Raw genomic sequence first — 19,008 nt, forward strand, 5'->3', positions numbered from 1 at the left:
CACTAGCAATTTACATCTGCCCTCTATCAAACACAATTGCATTTTCAGCTCTGAACAAAACCGTTCACGTTCAAACAAGCATTTTGTTTAATTCGTCCTTTCTGGCTGACCGAGACATATAAAGCAGGAAAGGGGGACGAGAGACTGAAAACGTTCATAGCCATTATGCCGGAATTGTTTCAAGGCAAACACTGAAGTGTAGAGTTCGAGTTATGCTCGCATAGCACACCAATTCAAAAGTAGCCTATGTGTTTTCTGTCGGCTACGTGTCCAGCTGCTATAGTCCTATAAATGAACCGAATATCAAACCGTTTTCAGTAGCCTACCACTGTTGCAGATATCACATAGGTATCCCTACATGTTTGTACAATGTTGCATATTCCAACATAAGGAAGCAGTTAAGAAACTTCTAACTCCCTGTCTTAAACCAACGTGATATCAGCTTCAAGCTTGTTTTTTTTTTTTTTTAAACCTGGCTTCTTCAACAGGGTGCGCTATCGTCATCGTGTAAAGCCCGCCTCAAGGGTTCTGATTGGTGCCTCGATCTAGGAAAATTGGAAATGGGCTAGAATGGGTTCTTGGTCAGACGGACTTTCAGAGCGAATCTCGAATTTGCCGGAAGTACGTCTGGGTTTTTCCCAGGCTAGCTCTTGGCCTGTCTCAGTGGCTACTGTCATGGAAATAAGCTTTCATTGATTCAGTCGATTATGGTGTTATTAGCACGCCCTTTGAAGAAGCCCCTGAAAGTAATTTATGATGAAATTGTTTCCATGTTTAAATCCAAGCCCCGCTGTCTTGCACTAGCCTACATTGCACCCGTCAAAACGCAGCCAGCGCACATTATGGGCGCGCCATCGAAGACCCCGAAATCACTGTTTGCATAGCAAATTAGGAGTAAAGTAAGTGCTGGTAACTCCTGTTCCTCACTGATCGTGAATGTTGATGTCTGTTCAAAGGATATTTTCCCAAGTATTAATAGCTTACTGGCCAATCGGTTACACAGTCTTTGCTAATCAACAAAGAAAGCCTAGTTAAAGACCTAGGCCTACAATAAAAACCCATCTCTAAAAAAGGCACTGCATGAGTTTTTCATTCTAACTTAAAATAGCTTATGGCTTTTTTTCTAATTAGATCTACATTGAAGTTCTAAAATGAAATATAGCCGCAAGCGGCCATGACGGGCCCGAGCACGTGTGGCTCTGCGACCCTTGCCATTTCGGAAACCAACAATGCACTCACATGTTTGTTTTTGCAATTTGTTTTTGCAAGTTTTATACATTGGAAACACTTCCTGTTGGATGTGACGTTTTACACTGTGACGATGATACCCACTAGGTGACACTTCATCAAATATGTAGGTTGCAATGATGTGCCTCTTTGTGTCTGTGTGTGTTTTGACTAGTGACATCAATTAGAACGTGTTTTGTGTCAGCCTGTGTTTCTCTTTCTCTGTGTGTGTGTGTGTGTGTGCACATGTGTGTGCGCATGCATAGTGTGTGTGTGCAGATCTTTCCTATGTTTGCAATGTACATGCAGGTCAGTGTTATTGTGTGTGTGTGTGTGTGTGTGTGTGTGTGACACAAAGAGAGAATGTGTGTGTGTGGTGTGTAGTGAGACTCTGTGTGTTTTCGGAGTTGCCATGGCGCCGCCGCGTTCGGACACCTTTTTGGTTGATCCGCTTAAACTGTGCATTTTTCTACTACTTTATCTAGTTTTAATTTCTCATTGTATCCAAATAAGTGATGCTTTAATTCAGTGGTCCCCAAACTTTTTTTTTCCGAGGGCCAGCTCACTATGCCTGGCTCTAAGAGAGGGCCAGAGACTCGGAGTATATCAGTAACCATAAATAGCTTAGCGCTGTGAACAAAGGCAGTCTACCTTAGTTGAATATTCCATTACATTTAATCTATAGGCTATTGCAATTTAATACTATTGGTATCATCTGTGTTTATATTGCCATCATGCTATATCAGTGTAAAATGTAGCTCAAATGAAATAATAATAGCATTCTCAAAACTATCAGCAGGGAATCCCAAAAATATATTTTGAACTCTGAACTTTGCATACACAGCTTAAGTTGTGAACAATCAATATCCTACAAATAATTTAAAGTTCTCAAACTATGAGTTTTATGAAGTGGTGGCAGAAACATCTGAAATGACCAGTTTCACTCACCTGATGAGAACTTTGTGAACTCTGTATGAACATTTGAACGAGTGAATAAAAAATATAAATAATTATACCAGAAAGTTCCAGAATTATGACTTGAATAGAAGTTAGTTAGTTATTAACAATTAATTGATACATTTTTAGAATACTTTGAGCACTGATGCAGTCAGCAGAGGCCTCTCACATTGTTTGCAGGTAGGCCTACTATACAGTGGGTCCCCGTTAAAAATTGACACTTAATTCACGATCATGGTGAATGGTGAAATGTAAGTACAACTGCAGCCGTTTTCTCACTGTGTAGAATTTTTTTTTGTGAATTTGCGAACGATATTTGCACGCACGGATTTTCCATTTGCAAGTGCGCATCTGTTTTCTACAGACATGAAACTGATCTACGGGTACGAAACGAATGTACAAGTACAAAACTTTTTTACAAATTTTCCCAAAACAGCCAATCACAGCACTGCTTACTGAACGGCCAGTCAGCCGATCAGCTCGTTTCTTTAATTCTGAAACGCTGGACATAGAAAATACAGCTCTTGGTACATCCATGTAAACACCACAGTTCAGTAGAGGTGAAACACTTAAAAAAGAAGAGCTATCTTAGCTAACAAGCAAACAGCTCAACTTAACTCTATTCCTTCCCTACTATGAATCTAATATCATTAACTAGAACTAATACAATTCGGATCATTAGTATTATTATTAATGATATAATTGTTCTGTATAGTTATTGTGTTAGTGTTTTCCGACTAGTCATTCCTCCCTTTGTATTTCCCACGTTAGCTATATGTGCGGTGCTTTCACGTAACGTTAGCAGAGACGGTTGATAGTATCTTTGACGTTAGCTTAGCCCAGCCAATACTAGCCCAGTTAGCTGCCATTACCTATTGTTACCTACTAATTACCTATCCAGTGCTCGCGTTTCAAACTATACTGTTTATTAGTTCTAGTTAATGATATTAGATTCCTAGTAGGGAAGGAATAGAGTTAAGTTGAGCTGTTTGCTTGTTAGCTAAGTTAGCTTGTTACCTAAGCTAGCTAGAACATAACAGTTACTGCTACATGACCAAAAAAGTTCAGGGTGGCTTTAGGCTGACTCCCTTCCCTCCCTCCCTTTGTATTTCCCATGTTATATGTGCGGTGCTTTCACGTAACGTTAGCAGAGACAGTTGATAAAAGCAGTATCTTTGACGTTAGCTTAGCCCAGCCAATACTTGTTTCACCTCTTCTGACTGTAGTGTTTACATGGATGTACCCAGAGAAGTCCAGCGTTTCAGAATTAAAGAAGTGAGCTGATCGGCTGACTGGCCGTTCAGTAAGCAGTGCTGTGATTGGCTGTTTTGGGAAAATTTGTAAAAAAGTTTTGTACTTGTAAATTCGTTTCGTACCCGTAGATCTGTCATGTCTGTAGAAAACAGATGCGCACTTGCAAATGGAAAATCCGTGCGTGCAAAAATCGTTCGCAAATTCACAAACATTTTTTCTACACAGTGACAAAACGGATTTGAAGATGTGCAAACCATTTTTGCATGCACAAAATATTTTTACAGATACAAATTATTTTTACATATACACAATTTTTTTTTACGAGCACAAAATATTCTTACAAGCACAAAACTTTGGTACAGGTACAGAAAACTTTTGGCGAGAATTTTATACCATAGGATGGGGGCTTAACGTGAAAAAGCTTAATGTCACAAAAAGGCAACGAGTCGTTTTAGGCTACAGGCCTTCATAATGGTAGGCTACAGGAAGTGGGGGGAGGGTATGGGATGACCAGAGCCGTCATCTATCGTCTTTCCAGGCACACAGCTTGTTATATAGCCTATCGACTGCCTTAACAGATAGACTTTGCTCTTGGGTTTGGCCTTACAGCGAACTCAATGCTCTTGTTGCTTGCAGTTTGTTAAATAAAGCGATGCAGATTACATTATTTATTTCTGATTAATTGCGTCTTTTGATGTATTTTGCAACATTTGCTTGTTAGGCTGGGCTACTGTCAATGTCCTGTACAGGTAAAGGAGGAGTTTTGGGAGCGTTAGTCAAAAAAGACGTGACCCTCCCTCACCAGCAAGAATTTTTTTTATGACCCTCCAAAGTGATTGAGAAAAAACGCATGACCCTCCCCAGTCGCAACAATGTATTGATGCCTTAGGCTACTGGGTCAATTTGGGAGCTTGCGTGCTACGACTCCTTCCTTGAAATGCCTTGAAAAGGCTGTCGTTTGCACAATTTCACAAATAATCACCGGGACCGAAACAAACCTGTCAACTTTTCCCGGGTTTATCGCGTATTTTAACTTTTTCCTCGCTGTCTTAGGAGGAGCTGCAGGGCCGTCGCAAGGGGATGCGAGGCCCTGTGCGAACTTGACAGATGCAAGGCCCTTTTCACTTACGTGCATGAAATCATGCGACAGCTTACTTTACACATAGCCAAGGCTACCGTCGGTGTATTTTAATAGTAGCCTAGTCTAATAAGCTACACCAGCTTGCCTTTAAGAGGGGAAATTCAATTGTATAGCCTATAACATTAGCTGAGTCACATATTTGGCCATATGGTGTTTATCATAGGCTAGGCTACATCACGAAACCAAATAGTGTAACAAAGGCGAACACTTTAACAGGGGGAATTAATTGGGCATGAATCATTGTGCTGAACGGTATTTGTCAATGAGCAGAAACACACACGACATTCAAACTATTGATAAGATGTACTGGTCTGTATCTATAGGCTAACATTGGACAAATAAATGACACTGACTCGCCATATCCTGACTCAGGAAAAAAAACATTTTCTTGCTTTGCCGCAAACTCAGCAATGAAATCATAGGCCAGTTTGCAGGTAGCCTCACGTTTTTTTTTTTCATAGAAGGGAGAGCCCAGTCTCTCCTGTGACATGGAGGTGCGCAAATAGTTTTTAATAGCCTGTTCAACTTCGAAAAGCTTCGTTCACCCGATGCCAGTCACTGATCGCAATTTCAAAGTTCGGAAAGCTTCATCTTTTTAAGTTTTAAGTGCAGTGGCCCCTATCTGCCCCCTTTGGAATTATATCTCGAGCCTATTATAAGGTCCAGTGCGTTATGTCCTGGGATTCGGATGTGCTCAAAAAGAAAAGAAAAAACACTTTTTTATAGATGGTTATGAGGAGCAATGTGAGAGAAATTTGATGATCATTGATCGTTGTTTTGGGACGTTAAGCCTCTTCCATAGGCGTCAGTGAAGGAGATTGAAGAATGACCATTTTTTTTATACGAAAATATTTCTTAACTACAAAAACTCAGTGTCTAAAAACTCAGTGTCATTCAGACTCAACCCTCTTGTTGTTTTATTATCTTTTTCGTTGTCGTTTGAACGTTGGCAAGCAGGCATGTTGCAGTTGCAATTTAAGTGAAATTTCTACAGTAGGCCTACAACATGCTGTTAGGCTGGGCTACTGTCAATGTACTTGTACAGGTAAATGTTCAATAATTGCTGGTGTACAGGTTATATAATCAATTAGCTAAACCATTTGTCCAGCTGTTTAAACATTTTTTCGTGCTACATTCAAACGCAAAAGGTGCTTTGATATATTTTTCGTTTGAATGTCGGCAAGCAGGCATGCTTTGGTTGCAATGAATGAGGATAATTGCTTTTTTTTGCATTATTTTGAATATGACTCGCTCCAGTCTCAACAGCACGTACTTTTTCCACACGCTAAGTTCTAACACACATAGGCCTATCCCCTCTCGCTTTCTCTTTCTCCATCCCTGCACACGGTGCTTTTATAAAGGAGCTGCACCATTTTACAACAATTGCATCTACATTTTCATATTACAATGTTTTGTCAAGTGTAAGCTTAAACTACCGTGATCAATTTAAGTTCCCGTGCCCCCGCTGAAAGTCTCTTATGCTCTTATGCGCTTATCGTTTCACTATCAAATCTATAAGTAACCGTGACAAATAGGGTATAAGATAGATAAACTCACGCTATTGTATTATCATATATGTTTGGTAATGGCTCAGCTTTCTCTGATTGTTCTACTGACTTGGAAACTGCATCATGGAAGCAGTAAGTCAAGTCGCATCAAAAATAGTAGTGGCACCAAAGTGACACCTTGTGGTTGTTTGTGTCAACTGCAGTTTGTGCCATTTCTGCCGAGAAAATGGGGATCGTGATTCCTGAAGGAACCCGTCCAAACTTAACAGGGACCCAGTGTACATTTCATTCCATTTTCGATGGCAAACGCAACCACAACCACAACCACCAGTGGACAAAAAGAGTATTACATGTGTACTGTTAAGACCCGCCATAGAGAATGAATGGGGGAAATTACGGAGGTTATAGTTTGACGATGTCGTACTCCCGTGCGGGCCGGATCCTATATACCACAGACATGTTTTGGGGGGCCACCTAAAATGAGGTGGCGGGCCGTAGTTTGGAGACCACTGCTTTAACTACTTATGACAGCACTACACTTCGGGACATCGGATATGAGTACATTAAATTATTTCGTAAAGTTTTAACCACTGAACCAACCTGGCCGCCTGAGATACTTCGAGGCGCATCGGAATTCCATGGAAACGGGGATGCACCTCCGAGGCCCAGAAAGAAAAAACTCTGAGGGAAAAGATCAGGTGAGGAGACGAGAGGAGAGAACACACTTGACCACTGTTACACGCAGTTCAGGGAGGGTCACAAAGCAACATCTTTACCAGCCTTTGGCAAGTCGGACCATGCCGCTGTTTTCCTCCTCCCCAAGTATAAACAGAGAAGTCAGAGGGGGCCCCTATGACAAAGGAGGTCAAGTGCTGGATTGACCAATCCGAAGCCCTGCTGCAGGATACCCTTAGCAATGTAGACTGGGAAATGTTTTGCTTGTCGAACCAGAAACCATGGGTCGATAGACAAGTCCGCACAGAATTAACAACGCGTACCAACACATACAATGCAGGACTTATCACGGGTGAAATGACTACAAGGCAGCATCATACAACCTACGAAAGACCATTAAAGAGGCCAAGTGGCGCTATAGGGACAGAGTGGAAGCCGACTTCAGTGAGGGTGGTCCAGCTAGTGTATGGAAAGGACTGAGAACCATCACGCGCTTTGAAAGCAAGTCTCCTTCAGTGATGAGTGAGTAACTCCCTTGCCAATGAGTTAAATGTTTTTTATGCACAATTTGAAGACTCATGCACCCATAGAAGCGGATGAGAACGATAGTGTGGAAACTCCATTCACTGTCTCCGAATATGATGTGAGAAACATGTTTAAGAAGGCAAAGTGCAGGAAGGCTGCAGGACCAGATGGAATTTCTGGGAGGGTACTGAAATCCTGCGCTAATCAGCTAGCCCCTGTGTTTACACACATTTTCAACGCCATTGGCTCAAGCTACCGTTCCAACATGCTGTAAGAAGTCCAGTGTTTCCCATACATTGACTTATTTGTGGCAGCCCACCACAATATCAACATTGACCACCACACAATGATTTTTCCAGGTTGTACTAAATTGTGCTTAAATCTGGTTAGCATCATAGCACGCTGCGCTAATTTGTTTAAAACGGTTGCATTCAAGTTAATTCTGTAAACCTGCCACCACAAATAGAATTCAATTCTGTGGGAAACACTGAAGTCCACTATTGTACCTGTGCCAAAAAACAAAAGCCCATCATGCCTAAATGACTACCGCCCAGTGGCCCTGACATAAACAGTGATGATGAAGTGCTTTGAAAAGCTTGTGAAGAACCTTATTTGCTCATCTTTACCAAGCTCCTTCGACCCCCTCCAGTTTGCCTATACACGGATTTCCCGTTTACCAACAAAACTAGATGCGCGCGCAGCCGTGGGGCAGAAGACGCTTGGTGGCCGTCCACAACGTTATAAACTTAACCTAAATAGACGGCTGCTGTAAGCTACAATCGTTTTTTTTTGCATACCCCTGTTGTCTCAATGATAACAACATCTCATTTCAGACTATATTTCAAAGTTTGCCGTTCATTTGCATTATTAATATAACATTGTATTTTGTCATTTTTGGCGAATTCATGCATTCCATTAGGGATATTGAACATATTTAACATTCTCTAACCATCGTGATTTCGAATTGGTGCAGTTTTCAGCACAAAAACTCATTTTATTCTTTTGCTCTTTTGCTCTATGCTATGCGGTTTTCTGCCTCTTGTTTGCGCACGCATGTTTTCGTGACGTTGCATAGAAATCCATGTATAGAACCAACAGGTCCAGAGACGATGTGCCTTCCTTGTTCTTATTGCACACTACCTTAATGTTGCATCTCTTTGTTGTTGCTCATGTAGAGCAGTGCTGATTGAGCCCAGTTTATAATTTAAATGATTGCATTAGCCCAAGTAATGGGCTAGGGACACAGGCTGCTTAGATTTGTACACCTTAAATGTTTCATTTTTTGTACTTCACCTCAAGCCTGAAGTATTTTTTGTAGCTCAAAGAAATGTTTTCAAAATTGTGCAGTATAGTTGCCACATTGTAATTGACTCATATTTGTGCATTCATTCAATTAAGGTGATTGCGTTTTAGTTAAAGAAACAGTTCATGAAGCATCCTACAAATGCAGGCTCATTTAACACAGAAAAAGGGTAGCCTGTTATTTTAGTTGGCTTTACATTCTGCTATGTTGCACATAGTTATTCAGGTACAATGTTTTATCATTTGTGAAGAAGTCAAATTTGCCCTATTTGTTGTGGGCATTGTCAAGATTATCTCAGGGAGAGTGTAATCCAAACTGTTGTTTGAGACAATTAAAAAAAATAAATAAATAAACATGGCACTTTTTCCCTACATTAAGTTGAAGTATTTTTCTTATTTTGCACAGACAATGGAAAGCCTTGTTGCATTCAAGAATACATCCAGTGGGGCATCACAATAACATTAAGCATGTTGTGTTAATTCCACAACAGGAGATATGTGATGTTACCTAAATTAGTTTTGAGGAAAAAAAACCCACATATCGACATCGGTATCGGCTGATATCGGAATCGAAATTTAAGAGTTGGACAATATCGGCAAAAAAGCCAATATCGGACATCCCTAATATATATATATATATATATATATATATACACACACATATACACACACACTAATACTAGCCGGTGCAGTTTGGCGATTTGGGAAAATAAAAGCTTCTCATGGTTTTAAGCTAACTTAGTAGCCTTGTTGTGCATGGTGCATAAGGATATGTGAGACAGGCCTTTAATTCCCTTTACACAAAACTTTTCCTCTGCAAAGATGGAAAATATTATCAAATTAATTATTTCAAACACACTGAATGTCTACCTATATGATTAGGCTATCTGATGACAATTACGGATCATCATTTATTTAGTGTTGAGATGTTGTGGAGTGAGATACAGTAAGATCCAAATAGCGGGGATAGCCAGAACAGATGAAACACGTTTTAATCAAACGTAATTTACAAAGAGATCGTATCACACTGAAAGCTCATATTAGCCTATATCGGTTCTTTGTCAAATTTAGTTGCATTATCAGCCCTGATCAAAACCGTTCAGGAATTATTTATGCAAAAGCGGAATGTGCATAATGTTTCAATCTCCCTCGTTTTCGGCATGAATTAAACAGCATGAGAGAGCATGAACCATATTGTTTCTCCTGCATTTTATTTGGCAAATTTGACAGTCAGCTTACATTTCAAATCATAGCCTACTTCTTTATCTTTATTGCCATGGCGGTACGCATTTAGAATAAAGAATAACGTTCTCAACGTCACAAACCCTTTTCTTTTGTTGACAGCATAAAAACAAGCTTACCATCGGCCTATCCGCAAATTTTAAACAGAAGGGATGCATTGAACGATGACGAAGTCAGACATATAGGCATAGTTCATATTGAAAAAAGTTATACAATTTGGAACTCTAGCTTTTCCCCAACGCAGTCTTTTAATGCCATCTAATCATAACGTTAGCGTGCACAGTCTGCACCATACTTACCCATAGCCCAAATCATGAGATGCAACATTCTATTAACCAGCAACTTCATGCAACATTGTAAAACTTTGCAACTGTGACTAGACATGGTGCATGCTTTGCGATGGCTTGCAACGATGTGCAACATCTAATTCATGTTCGTGTCATCGCAAATCTTTGTGAATTGGGCTTTAAACAGATGATCTGACGGGTTTTAGAAGACAACCCGAAACTAAAAAACAGACCAGGCCTCTATTGGAGACCGGCCTTTAACCCAAACCTGTAGCCACACCAGGCGTTTAAAAGAGACAGGCGTCTATTTGGGACTCGGCTATTATTTGAAGTTTTACGAAAGTTTATACAGTGCTGTGCAAAAGTTATGACACCCATGCTAAAATTGACTAAAAGGAGGAATAAAAAAAAGAATCTTTTGGAAATTGATTACTATGAGTCCTGAAGTTCCCTTGGCTTTTGGAATTAAATTTATTTATTTATTTACGATACATTTTTCATGTCAAGTTAGTCAACTTTAGCATGGGTGTCTTAACCTATGCACAGCACTGTACATTCTAAATTTAGTTTAGTTTAGCTCACAAGTGAGATGTGGCCTATGATTAAGCTTTATTTTTTGCAATTGTAAATAATAATTTTCTGTGTTGTGTGTTGTGCCATTTCATTTTTGTTTCATTTAAATTTTCTAATAATAATGTAAGTAATAATTCCAAATAATGTAAATTAAAAAGGTGAAAGAAAAACATGAATAATAATTCTTTCCAGTTCAAGTACTGCAATAATCATGCTTTGTATGCTTGTGTTGATGGTTATGTCATATTTGTAACCAGTGTTGGGAGTAATGCGTTACAAAAGTAATGTAATTACTGTAATATATTGCTGTTTGCGGTAACGCGGTAATGTAAGGCATTACAAAAAATTTTTTGGGTAATATTTACTCGGTACAAACTTCAGTAACTCGCGTTACAATGCAGTTTAACCCAAAATTAAGCGCTTGTTTTGTTTTGATACATATTCGCAAACACCACGCGAGAACAACAGAGGAGAAAAAATCCGCGCAAAATAGTAGAACGTTATCTCCTGATACTGTATGTGACTGTGGCTGCAGCAGACTCGCAGGCGGACTCTATTTGCGGGATGGACATAAGCCTACGCTCATTATTTTCAGCTTGTCAGAGACAAGGCTATGAAGAACATAATAGTTAGTGCACTTTGTGTGCGAAACCGAAAGATCTCTCAGCTCGCGAAATAGCACAAGTAAATTAATGAAACATCTAAAGTAGTGCCACGCTAATCTTTTTGATTCTTGATAAAACACAAACTATTGTGCTGTTGTGCATGTCAGCTTTGTGCTGTGAACTTAAATTGAAGAGAATAAAGGGATAGAAATGCAGAAAAAGATTGTGTAGCCTGGCAGTGCCACCGCTCCCACCACGCGCATCACGCACTTTGCGTTGGGCACCAAAGGACAGATAGATATAAGAGGGGGCACCCAAATGTAACCAATGAATAGTAGCTTTACTGCAAACTGCGTTTCACTCTTCATCAATAACGTTTACAATGTCAAAATGCACTAACACGATGTTACATGCAAGTTTGATACCTTTTGGGTTCTCTCAATCACCACGTAGTACTAGAATTGGTGGGTCTTCAATCATTCGTTTTCCAAGTCGACTGAAACGCATTCCATTCAGATAGCTAGGTGGATACCAGGCTCATAATTCACTTGTATTTCGCAAAACGAAATGTGAAGCAACATGTCATTGCATAGCATACTTCCATTTCCAAAGCAATGAAGGTTGCTTAAAACAACTTAACATTGTGCATATTATTGTTAATATTGTGCTATCAATGTAACTCAAACAAATAAGGCTTGTAAACAAGAGCTGGCAAAAGGGCATTATGACAACGTAAAGATCAATGCTCTTAAAGTGACAGTGCACCATTTATAAGTAAAACAGCATTTCTTCAGAAATTAATGTTTAAAAATACACATTAATGGTCTGTAAATAATAGGCCTTTTATTTTACTTTAGGTGTTTGAGTTATCATTTAAATGTCACTCACTCAAAGCCACTCACTTAGGGCACCGAAATGGCCAGCAGGCCACCATCTTGACATGTCTTTATTAAAGGAACCATATGTAAACATTGTATTTCAATTAATCATAAAATTGCCCACTAGACATTAAGAAATCATGTTCATTTCAAATACTTATATCACTGACAACAGTAGTCTGGCCAGGATATTGTCATTTAAAAAGTGAAGTTACAGCCCTCAACTGATGTTGATGTTGTCATGTTGTGTTTTGGCCTAATGCGCCACCCTCCACCTATCTACTAATCACAAAGTCAGTAGTGTTTCGTCATCCGGTTGCCAACTCTGCCAGTCAGAGGGGAGGGGAGGGGAAGGGGATACACCGCTCTACAGTAATTTGAAAGTGATTGTAGTACCCGTTTTGGCCACAATCTTACATACGGTTCCTTTAAGCTTTGATTTACAATATAGTAGGCTCTCTATTGATTTTAATGAGTAGGCCTAGGCCTTAAAGTTACAGTATTTCTATCACAATTTACCAGACTTTGACCTTTTGTTGGTTTTTAACAAAATTCTGACTATGATTGTTCCTTGTATTGCATTATGAGCACTGCGCCTATTGCATTCTACTGTTGCCTTAAGCCTAGCTCAGTCATTATGCTATACCACATCTCCCTCCATTGGAAGAGCAAGCTGCATTGAGCGTAATAAACTGCATTTAGAATGGCAAATCCATATTTCTAGATATTTGGTGAAAGTAACTTAAAAGTAATGCAATAGTAGTGTAATGCCTTACAATTCAGAGACAGTAATATTATAATGTAACAAATTACTTTGAAATGACAGTAATAAGTAATGCATAGTACATTACGATTTTGAAGTAACTTGCCCAACACTGTTTGTAACTCAATCTGTCAATTTCTTTCGACAAAATCCACCAGAAGTCATCATTTAAGGAGTCATTTTTTTCAAAATGTTCTTTCAGGCCGGGAGTTTATGAATGCAGACTACATGGTGCTTGATTTTATACACCTGTGGCAATGGACCTGATGAAAACCATGAATAGCAGGTCTCACTTCTGAAACGTGGTGGGGGGGGCGTGGTTCTTTGTAGGACCATATGACAAACCATTCATGTGGAACCACTGTTGTAACGTAGCCTAAAGCCTCACCTTGAATCATCAAATGGAGAGAGGAGCCTAAGCCTACATGATAGACAGACTACAGTACATTAGAAGATTATGTTATAACAAAGGTAGACCTACAGAGACGCAACTTTTGAACGAAAAAACAAAACAAAAATGTGTTGCCAATTATACATAGGCGGGCTTTGATTTACCTGGGCGGCCCGACCAAGTAAAATATATTACATATTATATAAAACATGTTAGATATATTATTATTCCTAATGTTACTTTAACAATACTCTGTTTAAAAGACACACTTCTGGCCCTCTTGTGGATATATGCATACAGTACTTTTCACAGAGTCAACCACAACAAACCACATCATCACACTTACAAACAACAGTTCACATTTACCACTAATATAAATAGATCTTATAAAATCATAACCACCTGTTTCATTTCGACACAACTAGAAGACCATGTTGGAAATTATCTTTTGGGATGACCGTCCCCTTACTTTCACTAAGCCTGCTCAGTTTGCTTACAGAATACCATGACTGGCGGAAAATAATGCAGGCCTAACTACACCGCATGGAAACGTATAATGGCTTCAAATAGCAAAAGAGACATTAAATAAATAAAGAGACAAAGGCATTTCCGATGGTCATTAATGAGCAATTGAGCATGGACAGGAAGTTTATATTCTTAACAAAGGAATAGTTGTAGTGGTTTTGTACTGTACACCAGCAATAGTAAGCCAACATATGCGTTGTGATCACTTGAATATTTAGACAGTTATTATGATGCATGATTATGAACATGAAGCATCACGCCAATGATGTCAACAGCCTGACCTTGAGGACCCCACAGAGCCTTACAGGCCCTGCAGGAATGCATGACCAGCTACTATTGCTGGTTCCCAGATATGTGTTGAAAGTGTTCATGTGCTTATCAGAGAGTAGATAACTTGAGCAGTCAAATTGAATAGCCATTTATGCAACATATCCATAAACCAACAAATATTTCAGTCACATAATGTCAGACTGAATGGACCTCTGGGTGATGGAAATGAGATAATTTGTGATGGATTCCAACAACAACAAAAAATCAATCCACATTTCAAACTACACATTTCAGTTTTCCACAAGGATTCATACTTCTTTTCCTTACAGCTTGTACATTTTACAGATGAATGAGCAAAAAACTTTTTTGTTATGGGGACTACCCACATTCTACACAGTTGTCATCAGATACAACTGCAAAACAGGTGACTGTGGAAAACATGGTGATTAAAGGAAACAGGTGGCCAAAGACACACTGTCTCAGCACAAACTATATCTTCATACTCTCAATGTGACTGAACCAGAACAAGAAAATAGTTACCAGCATTGAACCAGAAACTCCAAAAGACACCTGAAGTCTACCAATACCAAGTGCAGAAGACAACAAAACGACAAACTTAAGTATGGATGACAACACAATGTATTCTGCATCTTCAAATTCAACTAATACATATAGGCAAGCTCTAACACCACAAGACAGGATTTCTAGGATGAGCTGCATTTACCAGCAGTTAGACTATGAAACAATGCACACTAATACAATTATAAAATCCATTTAATTCTTCTGGAAAAAGAGGATACAACAAACAGACTAGTAATCTGAAAAAGCTGGCAAGTTTAAACATAATAATAAATAAATAAATAAAGGGTCAATATAAGGTTGACTCTGATAGTAGTAGAAGTTGCTGCTGAACATCACCGTGATTGTTGGAGGCAGCCTACAGATGCAGTAATATTGAAAATTACATCAACAACTACAATTATATTTAATCATTCAATTTAAACGAATATGAAACCTGGTACATTTCACACATTTTAAAACCAAAACCTAGGTAGGCTTGGTTTGTTCTTCTAAGGGTACAACACAGATCGGCGAAAAAATCTTGCTAAACATTCTAACAAAAAATATTAATTGTTATGAGTTCTTGATAAATAAAAAGATGTGATAGTCACATACAGAAGCAGACTTACACATCAAGTGTCATCTTGGCAGTATATCCAACAACTCCACCCGCAAGGAGTCAAACTGCCTTAAGAAATCTCCCAAAAAGATTTTTCTTGTGTCCTAGGTTTCCAAGGTGTCCTCTGAGCTGCCTGATGAAAGTGGAAGGATCCTGTTAGTACTTTGACCACTCTGCTGCTGAATCCCCTCCCTCCTTGCTAAAAGAGGCAACTGGGCAGCCCAGGAAGAATGTTGCCTAACCCCAAAATAAACCTGCTGACTGACAGGCATAGAGGCTTCATGAGCTCATATGGAGGGGGTGGGATAGAGGGAGTCTCTAACTCTTAAATTACTGGAAGTCTGTCTCTATAATACAAAGAAAATCAGAATCACAGACGGCAGAGGGTACATAAGACACGAGCGACAGGTGCTAACAAAAGCAAAAATAAAACAGGCTTTTTGCATGAGGGCTGATTGTCCTGATGACTATTAGTGCCTTCAAATCTGTAGTGCAGAAAACTGGTGGATAGGTGGATACCCAATCCAAATGCATCATCATGTGAGTCAGAACATATAGTATACATAAAATACATTAAAAATTATGATCTATGTAGCTTTCAAGACTTAAAGTATAGTCACCTCAACTTTCAAATGTTCCAAGTTGCAAGAGAGCACAAGGGCTATTTTAAGAATGAAGTAACTTCATCAGTCAGGACTGTGATTATGCAACACTAAGAGAGAAAATCCATGTGCTTGACACAGGAGGCTTATAGGGGCAAGGAAGGGGGGGGGGGGATCTCTGATTATTGCTGCAGACAATTATAAATCTAAGAATCATAGTATTCCAACATGATCCAACATAGGATACGAGCACTGCACAATTTTTTGTTAAATGTTCAGATAATATGCAGAGTAGGGCTGTGCAATTATTATTTTTTTTATTTTGATCGCAACTTCAGCTCCCAACAATCACAAAAACAATGTAATTGAGAAAAAAATATTATTTTGCCAAATTTCAGTTAGCAATAATGTTTTGGAAGTAGATCAATATTTCATGTACAGCTATGTAAAGCACACGGATTCACAAAACCACTTTGCTCCACACTCTATCCCAAATGATAGCAGACCCGCCCCTCCCCTCCATGCACATTTGGCTACTCAGTCAATGGCCCCTATCTTGGCGATTTGAAACGCATGGTCAGTGGCGAAAAGCTTAAATACATTTAGGCGTGTGTCCAGTCATTTATTATGTTATTTTGTTATCAAACGTCAGGCACATTGTTCAAAAGGGTTCTTTTGTTTCTTAATCAGTCATGGGTGTGTTTTGGGTGCAACATCCTTTAAACCAATGAAACTGACATCTGTCATTCCCTTTAACAAGCAGCGCAACTTCAAACAGCGTATTAGTATTTCGCCTCTGCTTGCATGCAAGACTGTGTATGGAACACAGGGATTCCACTAAACCTTGTTTTTATTGAAACCTGTTTGTGACTACATGCATTGTGCACTCGCCTATTATTTTAATTCAAAAACAAACTTCACCGTGGACAAGGGCTGGAATTTCACAGCGGCCACGGCCGTCGTTGCCCCTTGTGCTGGCCGTGATGCCCCTTTGAAAATCGGAGGTTCACAGGACACCGTGGCCTTTTTTCAATATTCTGCTTTGCATCCGACTAGGGGTGGGCGATATGGACAAAAAATAATATCTCAATATTTTTTGTGATTTTGACGATAACGATAATTAGTCGATATGCTTTAAAAAAAATTTAGAAGTCTGAATTACTTTACAGCTCATTATTTATTAATAGCATCAATGCAATAATAACCAATAACCTATCCTGTGACTTTTTAACCAAATCAACCAATGCATTGTCACTCTATGACACATTTCCAATTTTGCCCACTTGTGTGTGTGGCAATGACATGGTCTAGCCAGCTACATTAAAGAAGATGACTAGGCCTAACAGTTTCCCAAGAGAAAGTCTGAAGCTGAAGTTCCTTTCAAAAACCTTTACTTAGGATTCACTGTAAAACTAAGCAGACCAACAGAGTACATCTAAGTTATTTCCTTCGATGTTTTGTTTAAGAGAAATCATGTAGGCTAGCATTCCAAGTTACAGAATAGAAACTAATGCGTTAGCTTATGGCTAATGTACAGTATATGAGAAATCTCATACAGATGCTAACGGTTAGCATAATCGATACGCGTAGATATTTAGAGCGAACTTCAGTCCATTTACAAAAGGGTTACATGAGAAGAGTTCTTTGTTTACAACTGATTATTAAAATACTCAAAGGCAAATGTTTTATCTCCATATAATACCATGTAGGAAAAAATGTCACTGTCTCATTAATGCTACGTGAACAGAAGTAGCTGCACAAAATCCCAAGTAGGCTACGTCTGGATCTCGCTACACAAAATAAACATTAGGCCTGCATGTGACAACGTGGACCCACTAGCGATCATGTGACACTTGCTCTGCTGCAATGGGGCTTCTCTTGCATACACCTCCTGGATTTAGTGAATGTATGGGGTTTCAATGCATGATTTTGAGTGTTTTTTCCCCATAAGTAATTTAAATACTCGATAATGTAAATTTGCACATCGTTAAAACAACAATCACGATATTATCGCAGACGATATATATCGCCCACCCCTACATCCGACTAATAGCTATTTTAATTTGTAGCCTATGGCCTATCAAAATAATCTTAGCTTTCACAGCGCAAATTAATTTAGTCTTTGATTCGGTAGAGATCCGGCCGTATACTACTACCATTTTAATCCGCCATGACATCTTCACAGAACACTATGATGCTGCTATTTAGCCCTATAGGGCAGATAGTAAAAGTGCGTCCAAATTCACCCATTCTTCTCTATTGAACTACTCACGAATTAGCTTACTCATCACACAGACATTACATGTATCACATCACATGAAAGAGCTTTTTCTCAGCTTTTAAACGATGTAAGCCGCTAGTTGCTGTGGTAAAGAAAAGTAACCTTAATGCTTAATCATAAGCATAATTTAAGCATGGTAAAAAAATAGTCACCTACTGGGTGTAAGATATGAAAAAGCCTTGTGTCGCACTTTGCACCGGGTGTACAATAGGGCCCTAGACCCATGTTTGTGTGGCAAAAAGAAAAACGAATGGCCGAATTGCGATTCAAAGGTTAGCATCACACAAACCACTGCTCAATTGAAGCTGGTGGTTCTGCTAAATTCAAAGTCGAAGCAACCAAACTGCTCAAAAAAGCTATGGCAAGATAGCTAAGCTTAATCAAAAGTTAGAACACACCTGATTGTGAAGTCAGCACGCTAAAACTAACGTTACAGCTTGTCAATATCCTCTGTTTGCGCAAGAAGACTGTGGACTATTAAATCATTAATAGTTTGCTCTTTAGGTCCCAATGAATTTTGAAAAAGCATTTCCCAATACTCAGAGAAGAATTACAGTTACAAACAAGGTAACTGTCCAGGGTGATTAACTATATTATTAGCTATCCAGTATCTCCAGGTTTCAACCAGTGAAAAAATAACCGCAAACAAAAATGTTGTACCCAGGGCATGGAAGGAAACTACCATCATACCTGTTCCCAAATGACCCATCACCCCAAACTCATCACCATGGTGCGAGAGCTTGGACCCACTACAGTTTTCTTATAAATCAAAGTGAGGTGTGGAGGATGCCAGCCTGACTCTTCTGGACACTTTAACAATAC

General features: G+C 39.2%; 1 protein-coding gene across 3 annotated transcripts in view; it reads right to left on the reverse strand.

Annotated features, from left to right (window-relative positions):
* Window positions 1-19,008, reverse strand: part of enah (ENAH actin regulator) — a 205,585-nt gene that overhangs the window by 177,903 nt on the left and 8,674 nt on the right. For 2 of the 3 annotated variants that reach the window (XM_076271667.1, XM_076271669.1), the window contains exon 2: window positions 15,314-15,436. The exons of the other annotated variant lie outside the window; for it this stretch is intronic. In XM_076271667.1, the coding sequence (XP_076127782.1) occupies window positions 15,314-15,327 (14 nt within the window). In that variant the 5' untranslated portion in view covers window positions 15,328-15,436. The remainder of the gene's footprint in view (window positions 1-15,313; window positions 15,437-19,008) is intronic. 3 annotated transcript variants of the gene reach the window in all.

Source organism: Alosa pseudoharengus, unplaced genomic scaffold (assembly GCF_046254945.1).
Source record: "Alosa pseudoharengus isolate Yale_2024_CS ecotype anadromous, Long Island Sound unplaced genomic scaffold, YU_APseudo_1.1 YU_APseudo_1.1_scf_7, whole genome shotgun sequence".
Taxonomy (NCBI): domain Eukaryota; kingdom Metazoa; phylum Chordata; class Actinopteri; order Clupeiformes; family Clupeidae; genus Alosa; species Alosa pseudoharengus.